The sequence below is a fragment of the Radiomyces spectabilis genome (assembly GCF_025331425.1).
Source record: "Radiomyces spectabilis strain NRRL 2753 chromosome Unknown BYT42scaffold_11, whole genome shotgun sequence".
In the NCBI taxonomy this organism is placed as follows: domain Eukaryota; kingdom Fungi; phylum Mucoromycota; class Mucoromycetes; order Mucorales; family Radiomycetaceae; genus Radiomyces; species Radiomyces spectabilis.
The window spans coordinates 1,212,264-1,226,501 of record NW_026251936.1 but is presented as its reverse complement, the minus strand read 5'-3'; the positions used below and the strand labels follow the sequence as shown (position 1 = coordinate 1,226,501).

Here is a 14,238-nt window from a genome sequence, read left to right as displayed (position 1 = left end):
TGACAATACGTAGACAATTTCCTTTTTTTTTTCTCGTCTCTTTATTTTTGTATCTATTCTATATTCCCTGCAGCAGGACTACTTGTCAAATAAAAACACTTCTGTCCAAATGTCGGAAAGACATGTCATCGGAAACATGGTCTGGCCGAGCAATGATTACCACACGACATACAGCATCGGTTACCGCATAGAGGTGCTACACAAACAAAGTAGAGAACCAGTGCGCGCGGTGATGTCTGAGTCGAGTTGCCTTAGGTTCTGGACCCGAGTGAATGTAATCAACCATGATATACGGCGCCCGGATTTTTTTGGCATGTTGCGGGAAAGTCATTGAATAACAGGCTTACCACTCCCAAGGACGCGGAACTGGATGGATCAGCGTGAGCCAATAAACTGTATCCAATGGTGTTTAATTTCACCGCTGAAATGCCACACTGCGAATTGCCACTTTTGGTTGTTGAAAAAGGGGGGAATTGACCGACCACACATGGCCTGCGTCCTTTTTACCTTTATTGTTTTCTTGTTATCTTTGACCTTTGTCCTTCCTTTCGTGCTTGCTCCAGTTTTAATTGTTACTCTCATTTTTTTCCCTAACTAGCGTTTTTCGTTCAATCTCAAAACACATGGATGTGCGAACCACTCGACATACATCAACTGATCTCGATGAAATCAAGCGTAAAATCGATCATATCCTAAAGGATCCGGCGGAAGCATTCGCCCAGACCACCATCGACATTGATGCCATGACACTATCTGAAGCCAAGGCCTTTGCTGAACAAGGTAACGAATTGTTTTGCTAAAAAGTGTATCGTATAAAAGTGTATCGTATAGCAGAACAACAAAAAATGTTGGCGTTGGATCTGATAAATACTAAAATAGCTAAACATATAGGAGGATTGGGGGCTTGCGTTTCCAAAGCAGATGTATTGGCCGAGACTTCGGAAGACCTTATGTATCTTTCGGGTTTGTCACTTGGATACTACCGGTTGTCTTGGTAAAAGAAAAAAGGTTGTTGACTTGACGTTGACTAGGGGAACGCATTGTGGTACTGAAACATATCAAGGATGATACTTATCTGGTAAGTTAAAAAAAAATCTCGTAATCAATGAAACTTTGCTCTATGGATGAGAACATCTTATGATCGAAACTGAAAGGGATACTGTGAAGGCGTCATTGGTCGTTTCAATGCCGAGACGGTGCATTTTGTCGAACTTGATCCACGCGTTTTGAAATCTTTGGATGCCGACCTCGAATTGACCCTGGATTCACTCTATCACAATTCCGATAATAATGATACTCACCAGAACCATTCGCATCATCCTTCCGCCGCCTCTGATTCAGAACCACTTCCGCGCCAGTCATTGCAATCCGTATCCTCTACCTCCTTTTCCAACGCGGGTGATCGACCATATCCGGCAAAAGCGAGTCTTGAAAGTTTCGCTACTCATTCTTCAGGCTCGGCCGCAGATCGACACCATCCTCGCCAAGGCCCTTATCATCCTCCACCTCCTCCAGTGATCCAGACGGCGGCTCTCTATCCTCGGGAACCTTCCGAACACTTTGATACTTCTGATTTTAACGACAGTTATTCCAACGATTTCGATCTCGAAGAACCCGCCTCGGCTCAGCCGCAAGGCATTTTTGTCGCCCAACAGACCCAATCACCTTCTGTCATGAGTCCCGGTAAAAGTCCATTTCCTGTCACGACAACTTTAAAGAAATCCGTTAGACCCAAGATACCGTTGAGAAACCGGGTACAGGATGACAGCAGTGAGGAGGATCCTATGCAGGAAGATGCCGATCACGATGGTGACGATGAAGATGATGAGACGGGTAATGACAGTGGGATTTCATCCAGGGGAACAAAATCAAGCGCTTTGAATGGATCGACCGAAACAGCCACGGTGGATGAATACGGATTTATCATTGATCCGAAAAAATCATCTACCAATATGTCGTTTAGGAGGTAACAACCACGCACGTTCCAGCACGGATTCATCGTTGTACTAATAGGGATAAGTGCAGCCATCGCTCGGATATGTCGGCCAAATCCATTAAAGCGTATCGAGAGCGTGAAGTGAAATGGTTGTCGATTGTCGGAAAGCTTGATGCAGGTACCGCCAAGAAAGACGCCAAACTCAAGAAACTGGTCCGCACAGGTATACCGGCATCGGTGCGGGCCCGCGTCTGGCAATTTTTAGCTGGTAGTGCGGAATACAGAAAATCAGGCATGTTCAAGGTAAAACCAAATAAATTCGCGTATGAAAGCTTGGGTATGGGGGAAGTTCGTGGAATTCACTTGGGAATATTTGTTTAGGAACTCGCCCAGCGACCGAAAACCAAAATATATGAAGTCATTGAACGGGACATTGCGCGATGTTATCCGGACCACACTCAGTTTAAAGATCCCAACGGTCAAGGACAAACCGATTTACGAAGTATTCTTCAGGCGTACTCTCAATACAACTCCCAACTGGAATACTGTCAAGGCATGGGCCGCCTTGCCGGGTGTATGCTGATGCAGATGCCTGTGGAAGTACGTTGCGCAAAAAATTGCTTGATGATAGATGTGGGCTAGTAGGCTTAACATGGCTCGCTTAGGACGCATTTTGGTTACTGGTTTCGACGATTGACCGATACATGAATGGCTATTTTACCCCGTCATTGTCGCAACTTCGTATCGATGCTTATATTATTGGTCAATTGCTGAAAGATCACCATCCTAAATTAGCGCAACATTTGGTGAGTGAGAGCTGTGCTCGCAATATAGAGTCTCTGACGATTGATAAACCTGTGTATGCTCTTTCAGGAAACAAACGATGTGCTACCGATCATGTATATTGCGCAGTGGTTCCTCACTGCTTTTACCATGACGTTACCTTGGAATTCCGTGCTTCGAGTATGGGATGTATTTTACTTTGAAGGTAAAAATATATACGTCTGTTGTATGCATGACAGATACAATATACTGATCGTGATGAACTTGATGAATGTTTAGGCGTCAAGGTGTTTTATCGCATCAGTCTAGCTATCCTGGAACTCTGTAAAGGTATCACAGAAACAAAACAAACAATAACAAAGATTAAACATGGAACCACGGAAAATAGGTACTGACGAATAGGTATTAACTTTAGATCATTTGCTTCAATCATGCCCTACCAATTCGGAATTACTTGCATTTTTGCTTCATATACCTCATGAATATCTTGGACCTGATGCGTTGCTGGACACCGCTTTCCGAATTAAATTGTCCAAGGTCGATATCCAACGCTATGCGAAAAAGGCAAGTACAAGCAACGACGCTGCGACGATGGGATTGCCTTTTGAGCATGGTATCAAGAACCTCAAAGTGGGGAACACCACGAATTTCTCAAGCCCCAGTTTGCCAAGTCTCAAGGGTCTGAGCGGGAAAATCAAGCGACGGAATTCCAGCGGCCATGTGAAGGATTCCTACAGCAGCTACACTTTACATGAATCATAAATCATAATTCCTCTTCAACCCATTCATTTCTCATATTGTCTTTTCTTTTAATAATCAACATTCGTAATAATCAGTGCCTTTCCCTTATTTTGTTTCCCACATCGATTGTCTTGACGCAATAATTGACGAGTTTGGATGGTGGGACGTGCGTCAGGTTTAGGAGCGGAACTTGATTTTCTCTCGTCGGCTGAATTTTCGCCGTACGATGACGGCAAGTGATTGATTGTATGACCTTGCCGTTGAATTAAAAAAAAAAAAGGACAACTCGGGAAGCCTTTTTTTAAGTTTTTTGATACTGCCTTATTTTTTTTTTTCTTCTTTTATTTTCTGCGTTCAACATTTTATTTCTGTATTACAAAGTTCATGAGCTGGAAGGTAATTGCAAGCATTCCTGAAAGACACGTACATGGCTGTCATGGTGTTGCTGTCACTTGTTGACATGGTTATATTCTTTTTTGTGATGGTGTCCAGGGATTCCAAAAAGCTGTAAGCCGTCTTCCGCATCAAATTCTTTCCAAGAAATCCGAGAGTAAGTGACCCAGAGTTTGGAGAGGAAAAAGATCGATCGGGAATGGCTAAATATAAAAAATTGGAATGAAAACAAAGCTACCAAGGATGCGGAATTCATGGCCCTCGAGAAACGATTCTCGGACTTTACAAAGGTTGTAGAACGATTTTACAAAGATGCACAAACGTTTCGGGATGCAATTTCATGTAAGTCCTACTTTTTTTTCATTTTTCCCTTAATTCTCAAACTTTTTGTTCATCCGGAGGGTCTGTGGGGCATGCGCCACACGTCAAAAAGAGACCATGCCCGTTTGCAACCATTGAGCAAAAAAGAAATGGTGTTACCGGTGTGACTGATTTGATGCGATTTTGTGCGAATAGCCGTGTTGATGCATCAAGCTGCTATGGCGGGATTCCTTGCTACGATCTATGACACACATATTGGCAAAGAAATTCCAGAAGGCGCCATTCAGAAACGGGTCCAACAAACTCCGGCGGCATCGTTACAGGCTGCCAATGACGCAGAAGCCGCCATGGCTTATTGCCGGGATGAAATATTGCCTGAATTGGTAAGCCAGACATATTGATTACCACGTGGAGATATGACCCATGGGCAAGCATTCTCATGTTTTGGATGATCAAAGGATGCTGTGGATCGTGATATTGTAAGACCACTGTTGGAGTTACTGGAAATCATGCGAGTGATCCAAAAGACGATTGTAAAGCGTAACCATAAATTGATCGATTACGACCGTCATCGAGCATCTTTGAACAAATTAAAAGGAAAAGACGAACGAAGTTTCAACGAAGAAAAACAAATCTTCAAGGTGGAAGCCCAGTTGCAAACCGCCACCGACGATTATCAGTATCTCAACGTCATGCTGAAACAACAATTGCCACAATTTTTCCAGCTAAAGACGCAATTCGTTCAACCCGTATTTGAACACTTTTACAACCTCCAGACGAAAATCTATGGCATGATCTACGCTCGTTGTTACGAATTACTGAATGCCAACGCAGACTATTTTGTCACCAGCCAAATGGGGATCGAGGATGGTTACAACTGGAAAAAATCACAACGCGATGTGCGAGCGGAAATGGAGAATATGGATCTTTTGAGATCAGGAGGAAAAACTTGGCTTGCAGGTAACACAGAGTGCAAATGAGCAATAAGACGGAGTCTGGATGAAGAAACAAAAGTGATGAGAGGAAAAAAAAAAAAGGAGAATTCAAGGGAGATTCCAAAGGAGGCCAATGTTTAGGTTTGAAAGGATAATATCACTAACGACTGTGCCTTTTTTTTCTTGTTTATTTGTTGTCGACGATCAGCTTCGGGTGGAGCCAACAATTCCAAGTTATCACTGAAGGAACGCGCGGCATTGCGAAATCAAGAGGGTGGCGAGGGGCTGCCGCCCCCTGCGTACGGTTCTCCAAACGGTGGTGTCACTTTGGTCTCAACGCCGATGGGTTACCCAAAAGATTCATGGCAACAGTCGCCGCATTTCCAGCAGCAGCAGCAGTACCAAAATCAGGCAGGCCCTGCCTCACCACCGCCACCGCCACCCATTGCCAATCGTCAACCTGCAGATTACGTTATTGCTCTTTATGATTACACCGCTCAAGCCGACGGCGATTTGACGTTTAAAAAGAATGATCGAATTGAAGTGGTGGAACGAACCGCTGATCAGAACGATTGGTGGACAGGACGTCTGAATGGAGTCACCGGTATCTTTCCTGGTAAGCCTATGTGATAATTTTGGGTTTGAATGCAGGGGCGCAAAAATAAGACGATTGGGGAACAACATGGAATTCGAGACTAACCAAAGGATGTGCATGTCGAATTGGACGTTGTATAGGCAACTATGTGGCCAACGCCTAATTTATTACACTGTATTCCCTTTTTTTAATGTGCATGACTGGCTTTGGCAGCCACTTTGATTTTTTGTTTATCTATTACGAGGCGAAGACTGATTACTTTTTCTGTTTATTTTTTGTGGATGGAATCAAAGAAAAATAAAAGCAAAAAAGAAAAAAAATAGAGAAAACGAAAAAAAACTAAACAAAGGAGACAAAAGGAAAAAAAAACGTACAAGGATTGCATATCAAAATATTTTTAGTGTAAACATACAACATAGATCAAAGTGAAAGAAGAATAGTAGGTGAGAAATACGAAGAAAAAAGCCATGTGAAAAAGAATCAGAGGAAAAAAAAAAGGGTATTAAAGAATCGTAAGAGTGGTGACTTGAGCTTGTTTAGAAATTTTCGGTTTTCGATGTTTTTTGGTGTTTTTCTTGCTTGTGAAAGAATATTGATTTTCGTTTCTTCTTATCGAATTGCATGTTGATTGGAATGGTTTGTTTGGTCTTCGTATGGAGTCGTTGAAAAAAGAAAAAAAAAAGCAAGTCAAGTGGAGTGAAGAGAACGTTGGCAGAGATTGACGAGAGAGGAAACAAAATTCGAGTCGAGGTGGATAAGACGTCCGATACGAGGAATTAATATGGAGGCAGAACATAGTTCACAAATCGTGCCAATTCAAAAGAGTTGGAACATCGTAGTAAGTTGCTTTGAACATGAGCGTCGATTTCCTGCAAAAATAGAGAAAGAAAAAATAGCGGGTGAGCAATCTTTGGTAATGCATTGCATTTTTCCATTCATCGGTGACAACAAGTTACCAATAAGACGTCTTTAGCCGAAGGTCGTGTACGTGGGTTTTCATCCAGCAACCAAGCAACGAGACCACGCATGTACATGGTGGGATAGCTGTAAGTGAACGTGGGGCTGGGTTCGCTCAGAATAGCAGCAAACAGTTCAATTTCGTTCTTTATAAGATAGTGAGGCGGTACTCTGTCCATCATTTCAATGATAGTGACACCAAGAGACCACATATCAATCTTTTCGTCGTAGTACTGTTCCCGAATAACTTCGGGTGCCATCCATTTGCTGGTTCCTAATCTTTCTCGGTTACGTTTCGTGGTGCGAGTAGCCAATCCAAAGTCAGCTACAGTCAGTCATCGAACAAAAGAAAGCCAAAAAATGGTAAGCATGGATACATGTGGCTTTTTTTGTCTTTTTTCAGAAAGCGTACCTAGTTTCACTTCACCATTCCAACCTAACAAAAGATTTTCGCATTTGACATCACGATGGATAAATCCTTTGCTGTGAAGATACATCAGGGCCTTGAGGGTTTCACAGGTAATATGAACGGCATATTCTTCGGGAATGCCTCGTTGACAGAGAACGGCAAACACCGAGCAACGTTGAAGATCCATGGCCATCCAAACATCGTCACGCCACAATGTTACTTCACGTAAACGGATAAGGTTAGCATGACCGGTTGCCATGATACGCAATTCTCGTACGATAGCGGCTCGGTATTCACGGTCGGGGTCTAGCCGACATCGTTTGATGGCAAGATGCAGATTCTTTTTGTAACGATGACTGGCTCGTACAACCGATCCATTGACACTAAAAAAAGCAAACATTTAGACAAAAAAAAAATAACCCAAGTCAGCCCAACATGGGAAACACAAAAAGGTTGAAAACGTTTTCGTCCAACGCAGTGGTTATCCACGTCGGCAAGAAAAAAAAAGAAAGGGAAAATAACAAATAATATTGAAGAACCACAGAAATGAGAGAAAAGAAAATGGAAAGGATTGGATGATTTTAAAGTTGGAATGGTAACCATACCCTGTTCCGATTTCTTTGAGACCGCCGTACTTGTTACGCGGATCAAGCGAAGATACTTGAATTTTAGGCAGCGCTTTGCGAATTCTACGTTCAAATTCGTTCTCCGGTCGGACCAAGGGCGGCAATTGCGGGATCTCCGAGCAAAGGCCCGCAGGCAACCATGGTCGTTTCGAAATATGCTTTTGCGGATTGTATTCACGTAAGCTGTACGTCTTTTCTTGAATCGGTTCAGGTTTAAGAAATGCGTCACTGCCTAAAATGTTGGGAATTTCATAAAATCCTGGTGGACGCCACACCTCCTAAAAAAAAATAATGAAAATTATTGGTGAGAACATGTGACATCGCAACCCAAACCAAAAACAAAAAAAAGAAAAAAAAAAGAAGGGGCTGGGGGAAGAGAGGGATGAAATGCACACCAGCATCACACACACACATATATACACACAACACACTCACGCACCCAGCTGGATAGTGAAATAGAGACAAGTCAAAACCAAGTCTATGCTTTCAATTTTTGGGACGATCTGGAAAATCCATACGGCCCAAAAAATATCAAGCAAATGAATGGAATGAAACGGAAGAAAACTCACTTTGTTGGGATTATTGGTGGAGTCCATTGATTTGGTACTTTTAGTGCTGTAAAACGAAGCTCGTCGCAAGCAGCCAGTTGATCGTCGTTTCATCGTCAAGTCCACCGTCATCATTTCGGCTTTCAGTCGCATTTGCTGGTTATCGGCCGTCGACGATGATTTGGATTTTCTGAGGTTGCCAAGAGACGACCTTTTTTTTCCAAGTAACCCTGGCGTGCGCTATCATGGCCATCAGCTCTTTTTAGTTATTTATCATCGTCAGGGTGAATGTGGGAAGAAAACGATGGAGAAAAAAAGCATAAAGATTTTTGAAACGTGGAGTTCTTTTTTTTTTTATATCATGATAACAAGAGAAGAAAAAGAGAGAATAGGAGTGAGAACGTTGAGGAAGAACATATTACTTACTTCTCTGCTTTCTTTAGCAGCGGCAAGCATCGCTTTTCCATGGGTACTCAATGGCGAAGTGTGTTTATTGGCTGTAAGGGTAGGGTTGATACACTGGAGCATGATTGTCGTTCAAGTCAGATGGAAAGAAAAGCAAAAGGTCAAGTCGACTTTAAAGCAACAAGCCAGAAAGTAAAACGTAAATAAATAAAGAAAAATACGATGCAATAAAGAAGTTAAGAGTGATAAAAAAAAATGATAAATATAAGAAAAAAAAGAAAACGGAAATCTATAAAGGCCACACGATAAAAAAGAAGCAAAGAAAATAAAAGAAACCCAAAAAAAAGGACAAATGCATATTTATTGTTTTTTTGGCACACATAAAAAATGGGTCCAGGAAACGGATGGCAAGTCGCACGTGTGGAATGTCCATTAATGGCTATTTTTCTCTATTTCCACATCCGCCCACCTTGCTGATGATCATCGCTTTCTCGCTTTGTTCTTTCCTCTAAAGACAGATAAAATATGATCTATCCACGTTAAAATCTGTGGATGAGGATGGAATACAAGAACACTCATGGTTTTGATAATACGTCGCTTAAATGTCGGTCTCCAATCGGAGAATGAAGTGTGTGGGTGGAAGACTTGGGTGAGGGTGCCTCGTGTCATTGAAAGGCAACGTGGCAATTTGAAGGATCGTTTGTCGCACCACACTAGCCATCTCAACACCGTATGTTACAATCGCAGAGTGAAAATTAGGCTCAAGTTTCTTGATGAGATGAAAACGAAGGAAAAAAAAATTGAATCCGTATTTTTCCTTATAAATTGCTGGCTAGCGTGATATGATCCCAAAACATGTTGATAAACATGGCTTCAGCAATATTTGTACGACATTCACCGTATGTAAAGTCTCCAAGCGTGGAAAACAGATCGTCATGCCAGCGTCGATGACGGTGGCACATCGGAAGATCCTTCAAAAAAGATAGAGAATTATAAAAAGACGAGAGAGCACGCTATTGGATGTCGCACAAATCTGGCCTTCAGCATAATATAAGCGCGCATGAGCCAGCCGTTCTTCATTCGCGTATTGTTATATTGGGTTATTTTTAATTTTTGTTTTTCCGATGATATTGTATATTTGAAATTGCTGTAGACAGAAGATCGTAGAAAATCTTTCATGTGTCTAGATGAATCAGCATAAGCAGTGTTCATGATATTAATGTGACGGATGAATAACATTGGCCGTCGCAGTGATGATGCATCGAACCCAGATATTCACATAATGCACGTTGCATTATTTCATAGAATGGTTTTAAGCTCACCGGTCTCTGTTTTTGTCGTTTATCCATTTCGATCTGCAACTGACCACCACTATGTACGGGCAGCATATCATGATCGTCATGCTATACAGTTAGCCGACGCGATGGGAAAGTAATAGGTCATTTTTAGCGGATGATACCAATTACCCGACATAATTTGTTTCATGATTCCAATTTAGATAAAGTGGAAAAACAAAAAAAAAGGCCCATTGAACTGGTGGCGATTCTCGTAGACATTGAGGCATAAACAAAGAAGCATAAATAGAACATTAGTAAACCATGCCACCACAATTGATGTGTGGAGAAATGACGGAATGGGCAAGTCAATTTGATATGGACGGACTGTCTTGATATTTATCATCAGAAATAATCGTGATTTTAGTTGTTGGATAAAGCAAGATTATCAAGGCACGGAAACAGGGATGAGGCTGCGAGAAAAAAAATGAGGTCTGGTGTTGTTCTGTGTTTTGCTACATTGTATGTCTGTAATTGTCTAGTGCGTCGGTGCCACGCCCAAATGACCACCTGCCATCGATTTACACCGTTCCAGATCGTTCCTCCTTTTATTGGTTTCAGATAACGGTTTCTTTTTTTCTTACTGTTTACTTTGTAAGCGCTCTCTCATTGGCAAAAAGTGTGCCTACGTAATCAACAACATGATGATATGTATATTACTATAGTTATTGGCAAAGAAGCGGGTCATCTTGACCCCGGAATACTGTTGCTGGACAACGTTCACCCTGACAGTTGAACGTTCCATGCAAGGGGGAGTTGCCAAAAATATCGGACTCTGGGATCTAGCATGGGAAAAAGTGGCAAATTCGTTTGCGTCAATTAAAGCATGGTTTCTGCGAAAATATCGTATTTAGCATATCTTGACCGGGGTGGCGTGCTCAAGTTAACATGAAACACGGCCGTGGATATGCTTGTAATAAAAATGAGTTTAACATGTGTCTGTTGCATTTTGAACGAGTTTCGCACCCAGCGTATGACAGCCCGACATAATAGACAATTAAACCCATCATGCTGTCAGTGGCGAACAAGGGACAGACAGCTGTGCATCAACTGGGGGCGGCGAGGGACGTTCGGAGGAGGGGGAGAACACCGCTGTCTAGCCCTCCATCCTTCCTAAATCCATCACCTCTATCCGGTTACACATCCTTCGCGTCTTTTTTTCGACTTGTCGTCGCTGTCATTCTTGCATGTGAACTGTGACCGCTCACACTCACCGTACTCACTTTTTTCGGTTTATAGCGAGCGTTTGTTCCCGATTTGCTTTTATAGTAACTTTCATATCCAAGCAACGCCAGTTATTTTTTTTTTACTGCGGTTCACGGCATGAGATCATAGGGAAGCACAATCTCTGTTCAGCATGAACAAATTACATTAACGAGCGCAAGTGTAATTAACAAACGAAGTTGACTGAATCAATGCGTTGACCTTTGTTAAAAATCCCTCGCAATGCTTCACCGTTTTGATAGAAGACTTGTAAAAATTCTGTGGAAGGGTTGGGTGTTGTCGTTTTTTGGAATCCCAAGTTCTCCAAATGCGTATGACGTGAAAAAGTCCAAAATAAATGGTGACGACTAGCTGCCGTTGTCTCACCACCGAGATAGAATGTTCCCATGGCAAGCCTTACAGCGTAACACCTGTCAATCGATATCTATGCATAAACGGGAAACTGAAATACTCGACAATAACACATGTTATTGACACATGACGTTTCGAACTTTGGTTAAAATTTTTCTACATGCGCCTCTACTAGGTGTCTTACAAAGCTGTTCAAGGGAGCTAATGGACTTGCAACGAAAATCGCTGTATCTTCCAAAAGCCACATTATTTATACAAAACAAACATCTACAGTAAACGATCACTCTTTCGCTAGGTCCTTGTACCGATAATTTTTTGCTTGTGATGCAGCCAGTGAAGCATGAATCTGTGCTCCGGCGCTTCTCTTCATGAGGGATAGATAGATCTGGCCCACTTTGGTTGCCTGTGTTCTTGTTCAGGCAGATATAGAAAGTGTCGACAAAAAAAATCTTTAAATGAGACAAATCTACATAATTACAAGGCACAAGGACAAACGTTCGATGCTATCGGACTATTCCTACCGGTTCCGGTGTTTGCCCATGGGCAGCTATATATTGCTATGTCACGCGTACGTAGACCATCAGCGATAAAAATCTTGATCGTTCGGGATGCAAACGATCGATCTACAGAAGTATGCACCAAGAACATTGTCTACCGCGAAGTGTTTGACAGCCAACAGCTGGATCGTTAAGTTCTTGAATCACGCACTGCGCTATGGTCCTATTTTGTATCCTCATTTATGTATTTTATGTTTCTTTATGCCTTTTAGTTTGTGTTTTTCATTGTTTCAGTACGTTTTATTGTATGCTTTTTTTGCCTCATGTTCCTTTACTTCTATCCTTATGTCTATGTTTTTTTTTTTAATTATCCTTTACCCCTATGTTGTGTTTCTATCATTCTTTTATGTTTTACTGTATGCTTTTTGTCCTTATGTTCCTTTGATTTTATCCTTATGCTATGCTTTTTCCAGGTAATGATTTTTCTGTTATATATTTTTGTCTCTTCCATTTAATATTATATGATGTCTAACTATTTCCGTTCCTGACTTTGCATACATATAGTTGTTCCTCTGTCGTGGATGAAGAAAATGATCGTTATGTGGCGGTGGGTCAGGGAGGGCAAGCCCCCGGGAAAAAGGAAAAGAGACTGAGCGTCATTGAATGTGCAAGATTTATGAGCACATCAACTAAATCTTCCCGAAAAAATCAACCCGAATGGAAGCTTATTGACAAAGATTAGAGTTAAGAGAACACCATCAAGCGGGACCTTTGGATACACAAATTCGAGTGCGGAGTTTTGAGTATTGCAAATGGAATATCTCATTCCAAACACATCTTTAATCAGCTACTATTCCCACTTCCCTCAGAGAAACATCCCTACTACACATCCAAAGAACCAAACTTTGTGATCTTCAAGATCACACGCGCAACTAGTCTACATAATCAAAATCTTTGGGAAATTAGCGATTTGTAAATCACATGATCTACACTAAGTTATCAGGATCTGTTAAACGTTTTTTTTTTTATCTTTCAACCATGCCACGCTGCCCACTTTCACGATAATAGGCGAAACAATCAGCAGCAAGATGCCGTTTGCGCCAGTTGTGGTTAAACAGAGTATCGTCGTCTTTCGAATAAAAATGTGAGTAGAGCTCTTTTTGAAGAAAAGTGGTTGATGATAGACTGGCGTTCTTCTGTAGCATCATTCAATTTTTTTTTTTTTTTTGGTCAGTTATACTGTATATGTCCTTTCATTCTCTTTCAATTTTCAATTAATCGAATAATACATAAGCAGACGTGCTTCGATCTATGAATTCATGCATCAGTGGGGTGACTATTGTTTCATCCATGGAAAACCATATATTTTTCTCTTCAATCTTATCTTTTTTCTTTTGATTTTCTCTCTCTCTTTCTGTTTGCTTGATAAACCCTCACTATCATTGTATCAAGATCCCATCCGCATCCATCATCCAGACCATTCTTATCCTGTGTATCTAACTTGGTTAAATCGACCACCATCCTCAAAAAGGTAAGCGTCGAGTGGTCTACCATCGATTTTGCTCCGGCAAAACAGACTTGGGGACTCTCGATATCTGGAATCCAACTCGAAGTTACCGTCACTTCTGGCCACGTCAATATTTTTTGCCTGCTCAAGCTGACACCACCGATCCATCGCTTAACTGTCCCTGGAAGCAATTTTATTTTCCGCATCGAAGAAGAAGCTTACCTGGCGGTCCGTATCATCTTTTTTTTTTCCGGTACACCATTTGGTTCAAAGGCAAGTCCAATTTCTTTTCCTTTGCTATGATGTAATGAACGTATACTAATTCAAATTTTTCAATACCATATAATCCAAGCCATGTCAAGCGATCAATGGCAATTGAAAACTCAAATAACATAGGTAAAATATCTTGAGGAAATTTGAATCAAATCAAAGAGCTTACTAACTCTTTTTTTTTTTAAATACCCAACATTCCCACACATCATTCTAGATCTATCATAACCTTGGGCGGGACGGGACTGAGGGGGTCAATAAGTGCTGCTGCACACATGTTTGGAAATCATGACTGTACGGTATGCCAGAGTATTGACATTAATATACCAAAGTTCCATCAAGAGTCTCGCCCAGGTTATGCCGTATTGCGTTAGGCTTTTGTCTGACGAATGTCGCTCAATGTAAG

The 14,238-nt window shown here is 41.6% G+C and overlaps 3 protein-coding genes across 3 annotated transcripts; 2 read left to right on the top strand and 1 right to left on the bottom strand.

Moving 5' to 3' along the window:
- The first annotated feature begins 506 nt into the window (after positions 1-506).
- Positions 507-3,693, top strand: BYT42DRAFT_581533 (rab-GTPase-TBC domain-containing protein). Its single transcript, XM_051569615.1, has 10 exons — positions 507-780; positions 880-963; positions 1,032-1,078; positions 1,155-1,966; positions 2,026-2,239; positions 2,318-2,536; positions 2,602-2,742; positions 2,810-2,924; positions 2,999-3,049; positions 3,135-3,693. The coding sequence occupies exons 1-10, from the start codon at positions 624-626 to the stop codon at positions 3,479-3,481; spliced, it is 2,187 nt and encodes a 728-aa protein (XP_051420775.1). The 5' UTR covers positions 507-623; the 3' UTR covers positions 3,482-3,693.
- A 39-nt stretch (positions 3,694-3,732) lies between these two features.
- On the top strand, positions 3,733-5,952 carry BYT42DRAFT_581522 (uncharacterized protein). Its single transcript, XM_051569614.1, has 6 exons — positions 3,733-3,856; positions 3,953-4,195; positions 4,370-4,557; positions 4,633-5,134; positions 5,318-5,725; positions 5,845-5,952. Exons 2-6 carry the CDS (start codon positions 4,108-4,110, stop codon positions 5,865-5,867), a joined length of 1,209 nt encoding a protein of 402 aa, XP_051420774.1. The 5' UTR covers positions 3,733-3,856; positions 3,953-4,107; the 3' UTR covers positions 5,868-5,952.
- Positions 5,953-6,151: 199 nt separating this feature from the next.
- Positions 6,152-8,358, bottom strand: BYT42DRAFT_622986 (kinase-like domain-containing protein; the record flags this gene model as incomplete). Its single annotated transcript, XM_051572386.1, has 5 exons — positions 6,152-6,573; positions 6,661-6,986; positions 7,074-7,453; positions 7,676-7,971; positions 8,266-8,358. The coding sequence occupies 5 exons, from the start codon at positions 8,356-8,358 to the stop codon at positions 6,481-6,483; spliced, it is 1,188 nt and encodes a 395-aa protein (XP_051420773.1). The 3' UTR covers positions 6,152-6,480.
- Positions 8,359-14,238: the final 5,880 nt, after the last annotated feature.